This window comes from Neopelma chrysocephalum, unplaced genomic scaffold (genome assembly GCF_003984885.1).
Source record: "Neopelma chrysocephalum unplaced genomic scaffold, ASM398488v2 Primary Assembly neopelma1_96545, whole genome shotgun sequence".
In the NCBI taxonomy this organism is placed as follows: Eukaryota; Metazoa; Chordata; class Aves; order Passeriformes; family Pipridae; genus Neopelma; species Neopelma chrysocephalum.
This window is the reverse complement of record NW_020925190.1, coordinates 690,913-712,277: the sequence shown is the minus strand read 5'-3', so window position 1 is coordinate 712,277 and position 21,365 is coordinate 690,913. Positions and strand designations below refer to the sequence as shown.

The following is a 21,365-nucleotide window of genomic DNA, read 5'->3' as shown; positions in this document are numbered from 1 at the left end:
GGGAGGGAGGATTAAGAGAGGGAGGGAAAGTGGGATTAAGGGATTAAAGGAGGGAGGAAGGGAGGAGGGGGAGGGAGGGGGAGAAGGCGAAGGGAAGAAGGGAGGGAGGGAGGGGGAGAGGGTGGGATTAAGGGAGGGTGGGAGAGAGGGAAGGGGAGGGAGGGGGAGAGGGAAGAAGGATGGGATTAAAGGAGGGAGGGAGGGAGACAGGGAGGGAGGAGGGGGAAGGAGGAGGGAGGGGGGAGAGGGTGGGATTAAGGGAGGGTCGAAGGGTGGGAAGGGGGAGGCAGGGGGAGAGGGTAGGAGGGTGGGATTAAGGCAGGGAGGGAGGTGGGATTAAGGGAGGGAGGGAGGATGAAGGGAAAAAGGGATTAAGGGCTTAAGGAAGGGTGGGAGGGAGGGGGGAAGGGTGGTAAACACACGCGGGAAGAGTGGTTTGATACCTGAAGCAGCACTGAAGTCACATCCCTACACGTGGCATAACAATAACTAAGGGTAAATACTCACCCTGAATAATTTCTGTCCGCGTTAGTTCAGCCTGCCTCTTCTTTATGAATAATAGAACACAGTTGTAAATTAAAAATAACTATTGGAGTTCCTTGGCAGGAGTATTTTTAAATCCTCTCTATGTCCTAATTTAATTCACAGAGTGTTCTTAATAAAGTCTTGTACCAGCACAGCTGAGAGCATGGAGCAGGTGTGAAAATGAGCAGAGGGCACAAGAGTTGCTTACGTTAAGAAGGTCGCCTAAGAAAGTTCATATAACAAGACAGAAGGGTTATAAATGTGTCTAATATTTAAAGTGACTTAAAGCCCAATTTTCACATCCTTATCAGTTAATGTAATCACACATTCCTTTTAATTGTTAATTTTTGCTCTTATTGGTCAATGAATGCCTGCTAGTTTCAGAGGTGATTTCTGATCTCCTTAGGCAGTGTCAAGTCTAAGATATAGCACCAGAGCACCAATAGGATGGGTGGCTGTAGAATCGTTAGGGTTGGAAGGGACCTCTGGAGATCATCTAGTCCAACCCCACCGCTAAAGCAGGATCACCTGGAGCAAGATACACAGGAACATGTGCAGGGGGGTTTTGAATGTCTCCCGATGGGGAGAATCCATGACTGTGGAGCCAACCAAGGATTGTTGGTAATAACAACCAAGAATTGTTGGTAACAACCAAGGATTGTTGGTAATAACACAATGTGAGAAAGAGCGGGATGTAGCTGAGCTGGAGAAGGGGGCCATACAGAGATAGAGGGACACTTTTCCAGGGCAAACATCCTTGTTGTGGTTTCTGTAGATAAGCACAACGCAGTACAGTTCAAGTGCAGGAATGAGGCTGAGAAGTGGGCATGGACTGTAGGGCAAACCAAGACCAACAAAGACACCCAAAGCCCTATGACCCATTCCCAGAAAGGTCTAGAAGAAAGGACTGCACATGATAACTAATTTGCATAGAAAGCGAGAAACTTATCTCCAAGGCAAGGAAAGCCTTTCTATAAAAAGGTATCCCCACAAAGCCCAGGCACATGTGCACCCTCAGGATCCTGGACTCCCCCTCAGCTGGATCAATGCTAGAGCTAGAACGCTCTCTCCCTCTCCCTCCCCCTCCTCTAATTCACTCCTCTCTCTCTTTCTTCCCTTTCACCATACCTCTTTACCTGTGTGTTTATACTGGGTGATCAGGGACTAATTTGTACCAATTTCCATGCCAAGTATGTAATTTACTAATAAAACTTTGTAAGTTTTTGTGGACTATTTGACTTCTGTTGTTTCTTTTGACCATGAGCATCTATGAATCTTGGGTGTTTCCTTCCCCTTAAAGGCGGGACATCACAACAGTATGACGTGTGTAAAAGGGCAAGCTTCAATCTGAAACAAGAACCTTTCAAAGTAAAAGAAAATGGATGTGTAAATGGCTTTCTCTTCAGTTGCAGAGAACAATGGATTAACAGGGAATAGGCATGATTTGAGTGTCACTGATAGCAATGGTTTATTGTAATTTGTGCCATTGAAAGTTGCCTGTCTGTAAATAACACAAGATATTTCCTGTGCTTATGAGAAATGAAATACCCTGGCAACATTGCAGCCTTTTCATCTCTATTCATTACCTAAGGCACACATAATTTGGAGCTTAAAATGTCTCTATTTCAGACAGCATGAGACTTTTGCTCTTCTTAGGGCTGTCAAAATAAAAAGGATCAGCAAGAAAGCCTCTGGCAGAAAAACCAGATAAGGACATTGCAAATATTGATGAGGAAATCCTGTTTCAAATTACACCATCCGTGCAATGTCAGATGTAAAGCTTCAGATCAAATGGGGATACTGATACAAGTCACTTCCTTTTTTTACTATTGTATAAATTAGTTTCTGTTTGGAATCAGGACTCCGTCTCTACATTTGCACTGCATAAATCAGAGTAAAAGGATTTTTACATTTGCCTGCAAGGAGAAATTAAATCTTTGCTTTTTTCCCCATCAGCTATTTTCACTATTTTTCTTGTTCTCATAAAGTGGGACTTTCACTGTATTAATTGCTAGAATCCACCATCTTGAAATGTATGGCTTTTCTTGTAGACTGAAAATGGATGATCAAGGTCTGATGTGGAAAAGCCTTTAGCTGCTCTTCTTGTGTTTCTGTACACAAGCAAGGTATTCTTGCACGTCATCTGGAGAGCCAAGTATAAGAGGAACTCTCTGATGAATATTCTCAGGTTTCACATCCAACACTGCTTCGGTCCCTGTAGTTGCCATCCCACCCGCTTGCTCAATGATGAAAGCCATAGGGTTGCATTCATAGAGAAGTCGGAGCTAGAAAGAAGGAGAAAAGACATGATTGCCTTTGGGGAAAATTATACCGAAAGACTTACCAAAACCCAGCCTTCCTTTTGTGATTTTGGAAAATTTTGTACCAAACTTCAGTTGACTTACATAGCAGTGTCTCTCAAGTCAGGCCCTCCTTCTTTCCTCTTCTCTTCTTACCTTATACAGACACGGCATCCAAGCATCACCACTCTTGTTTCCAAGCTGACATACTGATGTGCAGCACCAGTGAAGCTGTATTTTGCCAAAAATGTCAAAAGTAACTGGCCCACAGACATCAGCAAAACAGTTAAGCCAGCTAAGTTAATACTACTGGGAAAAAAAAAGTCAAAATATCTTCCTTTATGTGCTACCTCAGAGCTTGGGACAATCGTGTTATGTTTGGTCAGGATATTTTAGAATTTGAAACTTGATGCTCCCAGCCTCAAATTTCAGGTTTTGATTGCTTCTTTTCAGAAATATGCATAGATCTTAGAGACCGGAACTCACCCAGAGACGGTGGCTGTGTTTTCAGAAGTAAATGTAGTTATTATTAGAAGCAAATTTCCCCTTTTAGTTTGGACCCTGATATCTGTTTACATTATCTAAAATATCACCTCTTGGGATGACTGTGCTCTGGTGGAATGAAAACTGATTTGGGACATATGTCAAAAGTTTCTCTGTTTAAATGGGCATAGATGATAGCTGGTCATTTTTTGAGACATTATTTCTGTAGATTTATTTGTGAAGTGCCCATGTAGAACTACTAGTACACATTTTGTTTAAAGGGCTCTTCATATGTGCAAAAGAGAGAATGTTTTCTGGGGAAAAGGAAGTGCGACAGAATTCAACTCTATCGAGACAGAGAAATGGGTTGAACAGAGGACTTCACTACCCATCATGCCTTTAGCACACTGTAATAAAACGATAGTATACCACAAACTTAATAGTGTCATTCTTATCTTTAAATCCCACTGAAGTGCTACTTCTGGTACAAGGACTCCATCTGACTGAAAACATAAGACCAATAGCCTTCGCTGTTCTTCTTATTGCTTGGCCCACTTTTGGAAGATCATTATCAGAAAACAGAAGTTTTATCACCATGGAACCACACGTTGCATTTCTTGTTGCTTAACTGTGATTATGCAATTTAAGGAAAGCAGTTTTTCTTGATGTAGCAGTGCAATTGCACTTAGGAATCTTCAGGTGGGCTCTGTCCTCAGATAGGTTTAACAATTTTTCACCTAATAGAGAACTATAAGCCTTCAATTAATAAAAAATATTATGCAGCATACCTGATTTGAAAAGAGGATCTATTTGTTGGCCATTTTTGTACCATTTATTGAGCATTTTGTTATCTTTCTTTAACTTAGAGAAGGAGCTGTATATGTTAGGGCCTACATGCATGCCATTTACATTTGCTCTAAAGACTTTTCATCAATCAATTCCAGTGACATTTGATTTCTTTCAGCTCTCTAACCAAGTGCATAGAATGTCTTTCAGGGGAATGATGATCAGGGCACCTGCCACAAAGGCATTATTTATTCAATAAGAAAAGACTTATGTGAAAAGAACTATGTAGACCTGCACTCTAAGAAGCAAAGAAGAAAATTTCTATTTGTAATGATAGCATAGTTTTGCTTCTCTCATTACTCTCCTATGATGGCTGTGCAAGCCAGAGCAATACAACAGTGAATATAAGCTTACTCATGAGGAAATATTAATTTCTATAAAATTATATAGGTAATTTGTTCATTTGTTCTTTTGTTCTGTTTCTCTTTTTTTTCTCTTCAACAGTGATTTAGTGCATATTTCAAAACAAAAAGTTTAATTTGAAGAGGCCACTTTTCTCACACACAGCAGATTCCTTTTCTGTCTCTTGCTCTGATGCACAAACAGATCCACATAGTTTAATGAGGGCTTTTTTTGGTGTTTTATTTTTTTCCCCAGGATGATGATTCAAATATTTAAAACAATTTTACCTGGACAAACATGCAGACATTTTCAGTTGTATATGCTGAAGAGAATTCTTTTCCAGTGTTTACTATGAAGACCACTTGGATCTGCTGGTATTATGGTAAATATAAGTTCACCATGATGGAACCAGTAAGTCAACTGTCCCTAAAGACTGTAGACATCAGGATGTTCTCATACGAGTGTGGGAGATGGGGTAAATAAACTTATGAGGGCAGATTCCTCCACATACTAGCCAATTTAAAACCAAGACGTTTTAAATATGGCATAGATAGGGAAAGAAGGTGGTTTTGGAGTCAGAATGCCATGACCAATCTATTATGCACTGAGCCAATCTTTTCCTAAGGATAACCTGTAGGTTACTGGTGGTCCACAAATCATCTGTATGACCGTGGCTCTTTTAAAATATATTTGTTTATAAATTTGACAATGAGGGTATATAATGTTGCAGGAGAAAAGGTGAGATTGACTATGGTTCATGGCCCATTCAGAGACTCACTGCATTGCATTGCACCTCATTAAGTCACAGTGTGTTTTGTACAGGTGTTCAAATGGGAAACCACCTTTTACCAAAATACTGATATCAGCATGCATGAAACCCATCTTCCAATGACAGAGTTTTTCTGAGCAGGTATTAGAAGCCTGCATTTGCAGAGGTGGTGATAGTAAGCTCAGTGCCCTTTGGAAACATTACATAGGAAAACTTGGTTTCCCACCATTGGACAAAACCCTCTCTGGAGTTCAGCATATCCCACCTCTTGGTGGGATAACTTCAGTTGCCAATTTAAAGTGCAGAGGTCTTCCTTAAGTCTGTGTTGTATCTGCCAGTTATGCACAGATATGTCAGTGGGTTTCTATGGTACTCAGATGTTTAGAAAAATTGAAGTCCTTGGTTGCAGTGAAAACTGTTTGAGTAGTTTGTAATATAAAAGCACACAGGAAGATTTATGGCCTAAATTGGCTACTGCCTAAATTTCTTGCCTAGACTGGATTGCTGAATCATATCCAGTAATAATTTTTTTCAGGGATGGAAAATTATAATCCGTTAATTTACCGAAACTACTCTTTTACACCTCTGGTAGTACCAGAGGTATTAGGTTGGCAGAAAGGAAGTATAACTATATACCTTTCCTTTAGGACTCTTCTTATTAGCAGGGTACATGAAGATCCCACCATACATCAATGTACGGTGAACATCAGCTACCATGGAGCCCACGTACCTGGCACCATAGGGGGAACTGCCATCCTGAAAAACATACAGTAAAACGTTATATTTACCAGGGTAGACAGCTAGTAGCATATCAAAATGTAATTTTTTTTATGGAACAGGAGGAAAAACTGCTTAAATCAGTGGCTGCTTATGGATACTGTAAATACAAAAACCAGCCTGAAGTGTAGCCTTTTGTAAGATGTAGTGATCATCTACAGGGTTCTCAAATAAGTGTTTTGAAAAGCTGCATTCACAGTGTGCAAACTGGGGTGCATGTAATGTGAGTGCACAATTTAGAATCTACCCCCAGCCTGTGAAAAAAAAGGGAGTGAAAACTTCTTCACATTAACAGCACAAGGCACATATTTGATTTTTGATTCTTCACTGGTTCCTAAGCTAGAGCATGAGGAGGGATGCCACTTTTTACTACATGTCCAGACGATTCCCAGAGGACTCCAACTTTTACCTTCTAGCTTATTTGATAATGGTGAAATTGGTCATAGCATTCATTCTACAGTTTAGTTTGAGAGATGAATGTAGTTTTCCTTACTCTTAGCTCAGAAACTGATGTTGTTGAAGGACAGGTCATTCTAGCAAGAGCTATCAGGGAAGTATTCATGTCAGTCTCAGGTTTGCTGGTCATAAGAATGATAAGGTAGGAAATGTAGAAGACAAGCAAGGTGTCTTGAACAAATAGAAGCACATACAGTGGACCAAATGCACATTTAATACACATGTATATTTATGTACCGCAGTGCTAAAAGTTTGAAAAGATCTCTGCATGTTTTTTTTCTGGATCAGTTTTCTAATAAAAGATCTTAGTGCTTTCTAGAAAGTTCAGCCTGTGCTGATACTGGGTCCAGAGAAGCACATAGGGAACTTGTTCAGCAATGCCAGCTCCAAGACCTTCAGATATCATGTTAGTCACACTTCCCCCAAAAAATCATAAGGTTAGCTGGAGAAAAAACACCTTGGAGGAAAACACACAAATAGAAAAAAACATTGTTCTATTTTAAAACCACTTTTCCAAATTGTTCTATGCAACTGTGAAGTTTTGATAATTACTCTCTTTTAAAATGGGAAGAGATTCTCGTGAAATCACACATTATAATGCAACAGAACACTAGGAAGTTGAGTCCTAAGATACTTAACCATACAGCTCAGGTATTTCATATAGCTGATAGTAAAATTGGAAGACAGACCTCTTCCAGCCTATGTAATAACATAGGAGAACACTAGGAGAACTACAAAAAATTCAGAAGAAAACAATACAAACTGTGGAAGACATGATGGATAAGACACAGCCTGGAACTTTTATACTGAGTTTTGTTTAAACCTGGTCCTATTACTTTAAGGCACAAATGAACAATACTTTTAAGTGCTTGCTCCCTTGTTTTTCATAGCTTACACTCAAATAATTGCATATTTAGACTTCAAATGATAGCTTCTCCATCACACTGTTTGCATTTGTGACATTACAATTCCAAAAATTTGACATCAGAAGAAAACAACACCTTACAAGGTGTTAAAGAGAGATCTAAGCAAGTTTGCCGTTTAAGTCTGGGAAAGATGTGATTACAGTGTCAAAATACCTTTAAAAATACTATCAAAAGAAGAACTCTCTTTTATAGTTTCAGAAGGTAATGAACGAAGTCTTAAAAAAAGTTTGTTTAACATTAAGAAACGTCATAACATATCAATAATAAGCAGCCCCTGAAACAGATCGCTAAGGATTGCTTCTATGACGTTATCAAATAAAGAGTCTGCAACTCACAGTTATAAAATTTACTGAGCATGAGCTGCACAGCTCTTCCACCCAATTGTACATGGGGTACAATGCTAGTATTTTCTTACCTCAGGGAATTTCTTCTTTTGTAAATATTCTGTCATTGCAGGATCAAAATACTTTGCATAACCTTCATTGAGACTGTATATCTTCCCCTTCTTCTTGATTTTAACATCTCTGTCCACTAAAATAAATTCACCAAGACCCTGCAGGACAGGATAGATGAGGTATTAGCAAGCAGCAGAAAATTTTGTTGACTTTCTGTAACAGTTGTCACACTGGATGAGACAGAAATGCTAGAACAGCTTGGTCCTTCCAGCACCAGTCTGGTGTATAACCTCACAGTATTTCAAAAAGAGCAGAAAGCAAAATATCTGCATTAAGTTAATGAAAACTTGTCACATTAGTACTACAAACAAAAAGCAAACTGACTGTAATAGTTAGCATATCAAAGAAACACCAGTCAGTTCTGAAAGTGGATGGATCATGAATCTCTGTCTACGATTCATAAGGCTGCAAATTAAGAAATTACACTGTCTTCTGATTTTTTAACTCTTCTTGCCTGTCTTGTCTAAATATCTTGAAGTGAATGTGATCAGCTACCTCCAGGTGTTGCTCTCTACAGTTTGAGTTCAACATCCATGTTCTCTTCCTCTGTCTCTTACCAGAACAGTTCAGCTCCCAGTTCTTTCCACTTGGAATGAGACTATTTATGAAAGTTAAAAGAAGTTTTGATAATAATGCATCCTTTTATTAAAAAAAAAAACAAACCCCAACCCTCCTACATTACTGTCCACATCTAATGCTGGTTTTACAAATGAATGGTCTTCCTGCACTCCCACAGTAATACTCGTTTGGCTCCTGGGCTGGGCACCAAGGAGTGGCACATGTCCAATTGTATAGGCATAATTGTGCTTTTGCAAATTTTGGGATATGCAGCTTAGGTGACAGCCATAACACTAAACTGCATTCAAGAAATCAAACATCACTGTGCATGAACTGTATAAAAAAATGGCCCTTGCCTCAGGCTAAATAGTGAACATGCTGATGTTTTTCATCAGACGGAAAAATCAAGAAAAAGATAAAAGTGGAGTACTTTAAGTGGAGGCAAAGGCACTCTTCAGATTAAATTTTCTTAAGTGTTGTTTTGAATTAACAGGGTTTCAAATGCTTAACTAAGAATTTAACTTAATTTGCCCTTTATTGAGTAGAAAAAAACAAACGGGTATTGCAACCAACACAGTCATTCATGTGTTATTAAATAAATACTTGTAAAGAGGAGATGGGATGCTCCAGGGCATGAAAAAAGAATTGCACAGAGTGAGTAGATTACAGAGACAAGGACTAACAAAAATAAGTAAAGCCAAGCACAGAAAACTCTAAAAGATAGTGGCAATGTGATTAACACCACGACTGTACCGGATCAAGCATGAAGCAGTCCACTCCTTGCCCTGTGGAGAGGGCAACCAGTGTAGCACTACCATACAGGGCATAGCCTGCAGCAACAATATTCCGTCCGGGCTGTAAAGCATCTTTTTCAGAGGGCTCATCATCTGTTTCCTGAGGAAAAATTACCATTCGACTGAAGGTTAAATTCTGATGATGAACACTAAAAACAATATTTCAACAATAATATGACAGATTTCCTTTTTGTGTCAATGCTGGCCTTTGAAACAACAAAACAGAGATTGTTCCCACTAGTTCAGAGCAGGTTGGATACAAGTACATGTGCATGCTGTGACAGGATGCTTAGAGTTTGTTATTTTATACATGTCACACAATCAATACGACACCTGCAAGAAAGTTGACACCTTAGCATTACAGCCCAGGCTAATAATTCAAGATCATCAGAAATCTGAGACCAAATAGAGGTACTAATTTTCTGTAAATATAACATAAGCTATCATACTGACACGCTTCAGAGGGAATAACTGAGAGATAAATGTTGTAATTAACATTACAGACAAAATGTTTCAAATAATACAGAATAAAAAGGTAGATGGTGCAACATGATGAAACAAAGTTTGTGTACTGGTCTCTGCTAGTGAAGAGATAGTTAACTGAAGGGATATAAATGGTCATATTGTATATGAAATAGCGAATGTATTTGATGATGTGAAGTGTACATGTGTGGAGATATGCATATATAACTCTATGTAGAACGTACATGGCATTTTACTTCACACTTTTGTTCAATTTCCGACCCTCACATTTGGATTTGGCTCTTCAGTTATCACTGAACACCAGTAGCCCAAGCAGACCTGGTGCAAGTGTTTCCAGCCAGCTCTAGGGTTGTACCTCAGCCACAGCTTAAAAGAGTTTGTCTGGCAGGGCAAAGAGAACAGCCAAGAGTACTTGGGAAGGCTGGTTCCAGCCTTCATCTCCTGCAACCACAAAATAGGTATGCTTCATATTAATATTTACTTAAAATCTTGACAGTTGTGGTGGGTTTTGTGTGTGTGTTTTGATGGTGGTCCATGAGGAATTAAAATGAGAATCTCTCCCCCTTCTTCAGGCCCTGGTTTAGTATTTTATTATCCCAAACTCAGATAGTTTCTCAGTGATTGCATGGGCTTAATTAGATTGAGTAGCAGCTCAACAGAAATGGTAGGCCTAGCCCAGAATATCTGCTTAAAAAAATAAAAATCAGTGAAGACTGTCTTGTGTAGAAAATAAAATATTTGATGAATATTGAGTAAATTCTTTAAAAAAACAAGAATGCCTTCCATAGATATTTTTCAAAAGAAAATACCTCTCCTTCTACAGAGAAATTCTCTGGTGTGCCCCATAGCAAGGAGCTATCAGGGTGCCCATCAGGGCAAGGTGATCCCATTCATTGTTATATGCCAGCATCTAGGGGAAAACTGAGATGTGGGACACTGAAGCTACATCTTTCTTGGCATATGAAAACAGTAATTTCACATCAAAATGTTTTTGTTTTCAGCTGAAAGATTTTGCTAGTTTTGTTACTTCACTTACAATTTTTGGCTGTATTTTTCTAAAATCTTTTTGTTGTTATTATTTTGCAAGTTCTTCTGTGGAAAAAAAAATCCAGTTGCCAACCAGCACTTCATGAGAGCTGAAATACAGCTTGTATAAATACATGTGGTACACAGTCACTTGAAATTATGTCAGGCTGCTTATTTAGAGAGGTTGTAATGCACATACTGAAGGAAGACTAGTTAAAACTTTTGTTTGTATACTTCAGAGCTTTGAATATTGACAGATAGTGGCCAATCCTTTGCTAAACAATCTATACAGAACCAGCTATTATGCCCTATATCTCTTTCAAAAATATATCCCCATGGCACATACATCTCAACATCAAAAACAATGGTTGTATGGTAGATAAATTATTTGCACCATTAAATGCAGAATTAAACATATATTCACACAACGAGTCACAAATCTATTATGATTGTCATAGATTTCTGTATGCTTTTCTCATTAAATAAAAAATAATTCTATATAAATGTAGCAAAGAGGTTTGTTTTCTAGAACATGGTATATATACAATACATGTAGCTTTTGTTTATATATGATATTCATTTACAACGTTTATATGGCTGAAAAAGTATATATTTCTTGACTACCCTGAAAAAAAACAGAGGAGGACTCCTTCAGGAGATAGGTACTTGGGAAGAATTCACTTGTTATTCTATTCTTATTCACAACTGTATTTCCAAGACCTAACTTCCAAAAAGAAGGAAAAAATTTCACTCTGAAACAAACATTTTGCAAAGCCTGTTAATATGAAAAAACTACAGTTCAGCTGATATTTCATTGTTAGGACTGTAGGAGTCTTGTCATTCCAAGTATTGTGAAACAAACCAGGGGATTAAGCTGGCCAGTCCACTCTGAGAGCTGTTGAGTATTTTCACTTCCTTCAGGTGCACAGATGGATTTCCTTGTTTGTTCCATGTTTTGACTATGATGGTGGTAGTGAAATGTCTTTGAAGGTCTTTATGCAAAGCACTGAAATAGGCAGATGGACTGCAGAAAAGCTCTGACAAGCATTGACACAGTCACTTCCACTCATTATTGGTGTGAAGCAGGTGAAACAAGGTCTGCAGAGTTTGACTATAGGGATACCCTCAGGTGATATCTGAGTTTGAAATTTTTGCATGTATGATTTGCCCAACATCTCATGAAGGAGTTCACATCAGCACTGGGAGCACTGGGAGACCTTGGTTTCCAGGTCTCCATTTGTATCATGTGTTTCATGAGTATTCTTTGCGTTTACACCGAATTCTTATACCTTCCCTGTGAGGGACCACATGAAGGGGAGGACATTGTCCTCATGACAATGAAGGGTAGCAAATAAAATATAGCAGAGGTACTGGGCAAAGTTACAAATTAAAACCAGGATGAAATAAAGCAAAAAAGTTTCATAGCATATTCGTACAGCATGAATTAAGAGTTGTAGATTCAGCTCAGTGGCATAAAAAGCAGGGAAGAATCCAAGCAAAAAACACTTATTATCACCACACCCTGACACTCCAGCAACTCAGAGGCCCTCAGTGGCAGCAACCATCAAGGACTTATCGCTGATTCAGTAAGGCTTCTCCCTCAGCCCCACTTTTTGATGTTTCTCGTCTTTTTAACACCACCACCCATGTTTCAGAAAGCAAAAGCTAGGTGGAAAATTAAATAAACCTGAGATGGCATTTATTTCCTAGTGGCTTTCTCTAAGAAACAGATGCAGTGCTTTTCTGGCAGGAGGGAATGGTACCTTCCACCATGGTGGAAGTTCTGGACTGGGAGCAGCCTCTGGAAATGAAGGTAAGGCAAGACATGGTAGAAAATCAGTCACGCACTCCTCTGAGAATTGGCAGGTGCCATATATCAGATAGGTGCTAAGATTCATCCTTTGGAATTGCAATTGTTCTAGCTTTTCCAAAATGTTGTTCATGAACCTTAAATGTCTGAGATTATGATTTCTATCTTAAGTGATTCTTATCCACCAGGATAAATATATCACTTCTATACTTTTCACACTACCCTTCAGTAGCAATCAATAAAGCACTTATTATTATTTAATAATTTCAAAGCTTTTAAATTTACTAGTGTTTAAAGGTAATCGTGTTGCTATGATATTGTGTTGTCTGAGATGAAGGCATATTAATTAAGATGTACTTTGTAATTGCATTCTAGTGGAAAGTGTTGTGCAAGTGAAAGCCGGGAAATTCAACATTGTTTTTAACTTTCCAGGGAAAACTGAAAATTTTCTTGTAGAATTGTTCTTATATTTGACAAATACTGCTTCATCCTAACAGCAGCATTTTCATTTGGATATGAACTATTTGTACAAAGCAATGTAATTTCCTTTTTAGGAAGCACTGAAAAGTATCCACCCACATGGAAACCAGTAACTTAGAAACAGCATTTACAACAAGTATGTTAATATGTAATACGATTGTGAAAGGATCAGAAAACCATTGGAAATCTTGAGAATTTGGAAATTTGGCAAATGCTCCTATTTTGAAGCAGAATCTTAGGGAAGACTGGGCAACCCATAGTCTTTACACATATTACAGGTGAGTTCAAGATGACAGAGAAATTTAATCTGTATTTCAACCTTCTAAGCTATATTAATCACTGGAGACTTGCCTTTGCAGTTACATAGAGTAAGTTAACACAGTATTTCTAAAGAGAAAAATAGTATTTAGTATTTGTAAGATGGTTCTTACCACCCTTAAGAATAGTGGACAATGCAGCTATTGCCCACTGTAAATGTAGGGAGCTGCTGTTGTCATTTAGGTTATCTTTTGAGAGAAAAACAAAAAGGGTGGGGGCCCCTTTGCTTACCAAAAGAGCATGTTTCATGGATTACATCCACACAGATAACCTTTCTTCCCTGAAAAAAGCAAGATACTGGATGGTACTCCAGGTAGTCCGTATGCTGCTCTTTCAACAAACCATACCCAGACATCCTCTTAGTGTTGTCTGGCCTGTGCTGCATCTGTGGTGTGGGTTTGCACTAGTCATTAACAGTGTGGACAGCCATATGCCAGGGCCTGCCATACGCCAGAACTTGGCTTGTGCCACTACCCTCTTGTCCCTATGTGATTCTCGAGTAGATGCATATTCTCAACAGTAATGACTAGTGTATTGCCTAAAAGAAAGATAAAAACCAAGGCCAGTTGCAAATGATGAGTTACTAGATGAGACAGACTTTAAAAACATATCTTCACTTGTTTGAAGTGTAGCATTGAAGTCTGCAAAGACTTGTTTGAAGTCACAAGTATTGTAAAATGTTATTTCACAATAGTAATGGCTGAGGGTCTCCCATAGTCATATGACCATGAGCTCAGGCTTTGAGAAAAACACCAACTGCTGGGGAGATTAGCAAACAAATCACAAGACTTGCCATGACTGTAACTATTAGCACTTGTAATTGGCTGCACAGTTGATGTTGTGTACAGCCCCATGGGAGCAGACGTGCTGGTAGGGCCCTGATGAATGCAGGTGTTTGCTTCCTTCAGCCTCCATTGCTACCATGCTTATAAATTCCCATCCGTAAACAGGCCTAGCAGCTCATGCTGGGAGGTCACCACACTGCCAACCATGATATGGTCCAGAGTTGCCAGCCCTCCCCAGTCAGTGTCTAGGAGGACAAATACTGTGATTCATCAGCACCACAACAGTGAGTCAAAGATCACTGAAGCTAACCAGATGTCCTGGTGGAGAGAGGGTTTTAAGTGCCTATGTGATTGGAGGAGGGAAGTGCTGCCACCTAACAATTTTGTGGGATTGAGTGTCCCCTTCCTGGGAATTCAGGCAGCATTTTAGCACTCACAAATCTCGAGAGTTACCTCTTCCACTGTTTCTAAGGCTCCGTTTTTCCCAGAGACATATAAAGGACATAGGAAAGAAACTAGGCAAGGCGATGAACCCAAGACATTTTGCTTTCACCAAGTGCATCGTGCCGTGTGCTTCATCCATCCTCTTACCTTTTTGTAGATAGCAAATATAGTTCCTATTGGTGCCAAGCAGTCTATATTGGATGAACCATCAAGGGGGTCAAAGCAAACCACATATTTGCCCTAAGACAGAAGTGGCAAGGAAAGTATTAAATTATATGTTGTTTTGCATTATTATTTCCTTTTACTTGACAAATCCCATGTCTTTATGGCTGCATTTAGCCCTGATACAGCTCATCAGAGAACTCCGCACTGCTGACCCAGCTGGCCCTGCAGTACAATACTGACTCCCTGAGGGCCTGCCAGAGAAATAGGAGAAGACATGTTTCTGCTCAGACAGCACAAAATCAGGTGATAGAAAGGAGCAATCCTCTGCTGCCAAGCAGTGCAAGAAATCATTTGAAAGCAAAAGGACTGACTCATTCTGGAAGTATGTAACTTCCTCAAGTAAATATGTTTTGGTTTGTAACTTTTAGTTCCAAATGAAAGTATTTCCCCGTGTTGTGAAGTTTGAGGGTAAGAAGACAGAAAGAAAAAGTCTTCGGGAAAGGGTAGGTTACATCAGCATGAGCAGTATCCCACTGCAACAGGATCCCCTCCTGGGGGAAGCCTGACGAAGCAGTCAGGTGTTTCCTTTCGACATGTAACATAAAACCCAGTTCTACCAGCCTGTCATCTGATTTTATCTTGCCTAAATACTAATGTAATCCAAAACCAGGTCAGGCGTTGTAATAGTACACTTACTCCTGGAATGTGGGATTTGTTAACAAGCTCAAAAAAAATTATTCTTCCTGCTTTGCAAAACTTTAATAATAATTTTATCCTCCTCATGTGTTTTAGTTGTTGAAACCATGCCATCCACCACAGTTATTAATCAAAACAACACAGAAATTTTGCAAATTTTTTGAATTCCCCTGGGAAGGGTTGGTTTTGGGGCCAAGCCCAGGTTTCATACTTGAAGCAAGACTGCCACCTGCTGCTGCCTGAGCCCATAACCCCCCTGAATGTCGGATTGCACAGACCTGCTTGTCTTTCGGGATGAGGATGGCCTCTTTGTTCTCCTCTGTGACGAGGACGCATGTGCTGTAGGAGGATTGGAGCATATTAATCACCAAGGAGTTGGATAATACATCCAGCTTCTTCACCTCATCACCGGTTATGTTCACAGTGCCAGCTATACCAAACCTACAGAATAGCAAAAATGTCAAGAAACCTGAGGGAGGCCAACATTACGGGTTTTTAGGAAAAAAATCAAAACAAGTCAGGGTGGCTCCTTCTTCTCATCTTCCCACACTTTTTCCAATCCTTGGATTAAACTACTAAGGTGCATTATAAGACTGTTGCTACTGCAAGAGAATAAAGCTTGCATGAGAAAGAGAAAGGGCTATGGTATCATTTTGGGGCTTTACCCGGGTCCTTTTGCTTCTGCTTGGATGTTCTCCAGGCCAGAAGCAGAGCATACAGCCCAACAAGTAGGGGCCAAGCTTCCCTAACAGCCCCACAAAGCAGTCAGCACCAGCTTTGAGGAAGCAGAAGGGGCTGTTTGCATCTGCATTTTTTTCTGCTCATGATTGCTCAGAGCTCTGTCGTGGTCCTTTAACCCACATTCACTCAGTTCCCAGCCAGCCCAAAATCAGAAACTTTAAAGACATCCCCAGGTAATTTGCCATACAGAACTGTATCTCAGAATCAAGGTCTTTTATATCTAGTGATCCTCAGCATATTTTAGCAATATGCTAATGACATAGAAAACATATGTTTCTGAGATTTCCAATTGACGAAGCACTGCTTAGGTCTAATGTGCATAATCTAGGCATCTTAGAAATATAAAAACCATGCAGGGAATAGATAGAGCTTTTTTATTCATTAGGAGAAAAAAAAAAAGGAAAAAAAGGGAAGGAGAAAGGGACAAGTGATTAGTCCCTAGGATGATGCTGGTGAGTGGCGGGCCTTAGCTGGGAGCAGGGTAGGTGTTTTGTCTTACTCAAAGTTGCTTGAGCTTTTCAGAAGTATTCTGTGTTTTCAATACTTCTCTACACTCTATTTTTGAGTGCCAAGTTTAGGGTACTAGAAAGGACCACGATTGCCGGGGAGTACGAAGTACCTATTCTCCAGTCTGTGTGTTTTCAGGCACAATTTCAGCTCAGATCTATGACTTCTGAATCGAAAATTTGTTAAAAATTCATGTTGAACTCTTTAACATTAAAGAAGACACATCACAGGAGGGGTTAGAAAAACCAGATCTCTTTAACTGCACAAATGCAGATGGATGCAAGTCAGTTACCTATGGTGAAAGCCTGCCAAGGGAATTTCTGAAATTTCGTAATTAGTTTCAGTAATTTAAACAGTGCAAGTTACTCATTTGTGGTTTGGATACCTTAGATATTTCTGATTCAACATCTGAAGCTTTTGTTTATAGAAAGAAACATTTGCTTCTCAACATAATGGATGGGGTTTTTTCTGACCGGAAGAAGGCTATGTTGCTATTCTACCGCTAGTCTACCAAATAGTTTCTCTGTACTTACTAAATACTTCAGACATTGCCTACTGAAGGATAGAAATGACATAAAAGCAACTGTTCTTCTAAGACAGGAAGGCAAAACAGTTGCAACTAGTAAGGACTAAAGCATAGTATAACAGTAAGGGAGCATAGTATAACAGGAGCCTAATGCTGCTGTTAACTCTGAGTATGTCTCATGTCCTCTCTACTTGTTATGGTCTATGCCTGTAAAGTCAGGGTGATAGTGCTGACGTTGAATTCATGATTTGCAAAGAGCATTGAGGGCTTGGACCATATAATCAACAGGAGCACAAAAAAGAAAAAAACCCCAGAGTGTTGGGCACTTTGGTGTTTCCAGGGGAAGGACAAATTACAAATGTTGACTTTCTTTTACAAATATGTTCCTTGTTTCTTTCATGCATGCATGTATATATACATACTCAGGCATGCCAAGAAACATATCTTTCAATACATATCAAAACCTTTCTATTTTAAATACATAACTTTATCAGGACATTCCATATCTCTGAAGAGCTTCAGATAGATCACCATTAAAAAACTCAGACTGATGTCTCTTTCATCGGGCTGTGAGGAACAGCTCAGAACATTCCAGGCTTTGCTAAGGCAGTTCTTTATTCCATTTGCTACAGAACTAGATGACAAGTGGTTACATTTCTTTTTCATATAGGGCCCATTAAGATTCCCTGCCCATAACCCTGATTGAGGGATACTGCTTGAGGAAGGAAGGAGAAACGCATGGAAGCAGAGGGCGTTTCTCACAGGGCTATTGCTTTAGAACATTACATATACAGCAGACAGGCAGAAAATCAGCTAAAATATAAGAGATAAGACAAGTTCTAATTTGCACAGTTCAGCAGAGGAGTTGGATGCCAGCGGAAAATATCACAGTGAGATATTCTACATTAAAAATATCACGGTCTGATTTTCAGCAAATTTGCAGTAGATTTAAAAACAGTTCAATATCAACAAGTACAAGAGATAACAAGGTGAACAGTGCATTGAAGTTCTCACTTCCATTTTTAGAGTAAAATATTACAGAACAGCAGTTAGTTTAAATGTCTATCTTGTGCCCAATATTAAAAAGCTTTCGAGAGATCTACTGCTTCCCACTCTTGATAATCCAGGCTCTGACCTCACTCAGCTTAAAAAAGACACTTCCAAAGTATTTGTGAATTGCTGCCCACTCCCCAGCCTTGTTGTGCAAGTAGCTGTCTCTCTACCTCCTCTTCCTCCCTGTATCTCAAGGTAGGACTCACATGTGGGCAAGGCCTGCCTTTCTGACAGCAGAGGAAATGGCCTTTATGGCAGTCAGCATGGAGTTGAGCAGTTGTGTCAGCTCTCCTGTTGCTCCTTTTACACGGCGCCCCTTCTCCATAACAAATCGCGTGAGAGTCAGCATATCCGTTTCGAAGGGGGTTTTGTCCGTCATTTTTACCGGGTAGCAGAGTTCCTATCTGCTCAGCCAGACAAGATGCTCTTTTGCTGTGTTGAGATCCTGGGGAGCTGTTTTATTTTGAGGCAAAGCTCTTGGCTGCATTGCTGGTCAGAATTTATTAAGATGTTTCTGAGACCATGTGATTGAGTGCTCAGAATAACAGTACCCCAGGCTGGCTCCACAGCTCCACTGAGATGCAGAAAAGGAGCCTGAGATGGGACTACAGCTGAGCAGCCACTGCTTGCATGGTCTCCCCACACACTGAAAGTAGCTATGTGCAGATTCAGTTGCATATTCTCATTGTATGTTAGACTGATTATAATGCAAAACTCTTGCTGGCTGCTTAGCTGGAAATGGCTTTGCTGCTCAGCAATAGGGTCAGCACAACCAAGGCAATGTGCACAATTTGCAAGGCACCAGGAATGAGGGCAGTGAAGCTCCCTTCCCACAATCCCTGCTTCTTCACTCTCTTTTTTGGCTGCTAACAAAAAGGGGAAGGGTTTGAAGGGGTATTGCATATCCCAGAGGAATCAATGGGAAGTTCAGGATGCATCTAGACGCGCATTTATTAAAGATGTTTTACATTTCTAGTTGGTCTGCTGCAATCCCTTTTTAATGATTTCATTCCTAGTCTGGTCTGCTTGTAATTATATTATAGAGTTTGAAAGAACAAGAATTATTGGTGAGCTGTGGCTCGACTAGTTACAAAGTAATTATGTCATCAATAATTTACAAATTAGGCTTCTCTGATAAAAACATGTCAGTGTCATAACTCACAAAATGAAATTTTATGTCGGCTTTCATATTGTAGTGCACCATGTAAACATAGGTATGTTCAAATTTGCAATTATGCTGTCAGTAACTCCTCACAAGCAATATACTTGGAGCACATGAAGGTAATGTGAAGTTAGACAGAAATGTCAGTGAACTAGATACATGCTATCTGGAACACTGGAATTATGGGATTTAATGACAGCACTGTCTTCCTATTCAGATAAGGCAGTAAGAACAACTATATGCTGTGGCCTTCATTTTACCTACTACCGGCACTCTTATTTTTTAGCAGAAGATCTGGAAAGCCGTCAGGCAAACCAAGAAATTCTGGAATTCCAGATGAAAAGTTTGAGTTTCCTTGTTATCATTACTTTAACTCAAATTACTGCACTAAAATCATGCAGGAAAAAAAGCAGAAACAAAATTCAATAACAAAACATATAACTAAGGGGTTTTTTGTCAATAGGAACTGCAGGTGAAGGCAAAGAGTTTTTTGACTTCCTTTTGCATTCCTTTTTTAATCTTTAGTACTTCTTTGGATTTTCCTAAAAGTGTCTGTTCACCTATTAACAATACATTACTAGTAAAGTTTCAAAGGGATTTGAATGCTAAGGTTTTCTACTTTAAAATCAGCCTCAAATAAAGGTTTTAGAGACTGACAGCACTGAACACTAGCCACAAGGAGAAAGATATAGTTCAGTGCTGCTTCCTGTATGCTTAGCTTTGGGGATGCTTTTTTCAATCTTGTTTTAAGATGGAGGAAGGACTGGTGAGCAGAGCTGCTCAGGTGGAGCAGTAGGCAGGTTTTGCACTACATCTCTAAGGTAATGGTGGAAGAAGAAAGCAATCTTGAAGATTTCTCTTTTCTATCGCTGTGATCTAGTTAATAGTATATGACTCCATCCACATCACAGGACAAATATTCCAGAGCAATTTTGCCTTGTTAGGAGACTTTCTTTGAACAGATTTTACAAAAAAACCTGTATTTAGGGAGGTCTGGGATAGCACATGGTGCGATTAATAAAAGAAAGAGACAGGATTCACATTATACATGCAAAGAGATCTGCTCCCTAACTTAAAACTATTACATTCTGCACATTAATTTTATTATCATGGCAGCTGTCAGCCTGACCAGTACTCCTAATGAGTACTAAAATGCTTTTAATGCAAAATCTCTCTTCTGTGTAGCTAGAATATCATAAGCATACCAAAACAAATTAGTAAATAAGAAATGGGGGGGGATGTTGGCCTATGGCTTCTAACATTTATCAAAACATCACATGTAGATCTTCTGTTGATTCCAAGTGATCTTTTACATCAGTCAAAAAGACAAAGTTCAGATTATCTTCTAACAGAAGGTTTGTTTTAGAGTTAGTGGTTCAAAGGGTGTTTTTCTCAGAGCTAGTCAGTCTACTATTTGCCTTTTTTTTTTTTTTACTGAAAATTCCCCAAATGTTTTTTGCAGGCACTGGATTTTTTTAGTATGTATAAAGGACAATGCTTTGAGCTGTTCTCAAATAACACTCCTTCAGTATGAAATTAACCTACTTACACTAATATGTAAAGGACACAGACTCTACAACCAAGCTTTCCTTAAATATTGCAGTCAACAGTGTACAAACATAAATGAACGAATAAAACATGGATAAAAGCACATGATTGGATTGCATGAAAACTTCACCCTGTTTTGATAAATACTGTGATCCCATTGAATGATAAAAACCTGAACAATTATACTCAATGATTAAGCTATATAAATAATTACCATTTTGGGGAGAGGGGAGAAATCATATTGTTTCAAAAATGTGTGATGAGTCCCTATAAGCCTGAGAACCCCTCAGTGCAATGGATTGGAACAGCATAGAAAGGTTAAAAAAATAAAAACCTCAATTTGACAGATCTGTGGGAGATTTGCCCTCTAATATAAATATTACACAAAAG

At 39.3% G+C, this 21,365-nt stretch overlaps 1 protein-coding gene across 2 annotated transcripts; it reads right to left on the bottom strand.

Annotated features, from left to right (window-relative positions):
* Positions 1 to 2,348: 2,348 nt before the first annotated feature.
* LOC113981435 (fructose-1,6-bisphosphatase isozyme 2) lies at positions 2,349 to 18,744 on the bottom strand. 2 transcript variants are annotated; one of them, XM_027708831.1, is made up of 7 exons: positions 18,472 to 18,742; positions 15,717 to 15,879; positions 14,725 to 14,817; positions 9,191 to 9,331; positions 7,840 to 7,977; positions 5,902 to 6,021; positions 2,349 to 2,810 (listed from the first exon to the last, which is right to left on the bottom strand). In XM_027708831.1, the coding sequence occupies exons 1-7, from the start codon at positions 18,642 to 18,644 to the stop codon at positions 2,616 to 2,618; spliced, it is 1,023 nt and encodes a 340-aa protein (XP_027564632.1). In that variant the 5' UTR covers positions 18,645 to 18,742; the 3' UTR covers positions 2,349 to 2,615. The 2 variants fall into 2 exon arrangements, with proteins under 2 accessions (XP_027564632.1, XP_027564633.1); XM_027708832.1 differs by having other exon boundaries at positions 2,602 to 2,810; positions 5,996 to 6,021; positions 18,472 to 18,744.
* Positions 18,745 to 21,365: the final 2,621 nt, after the last annotated feature.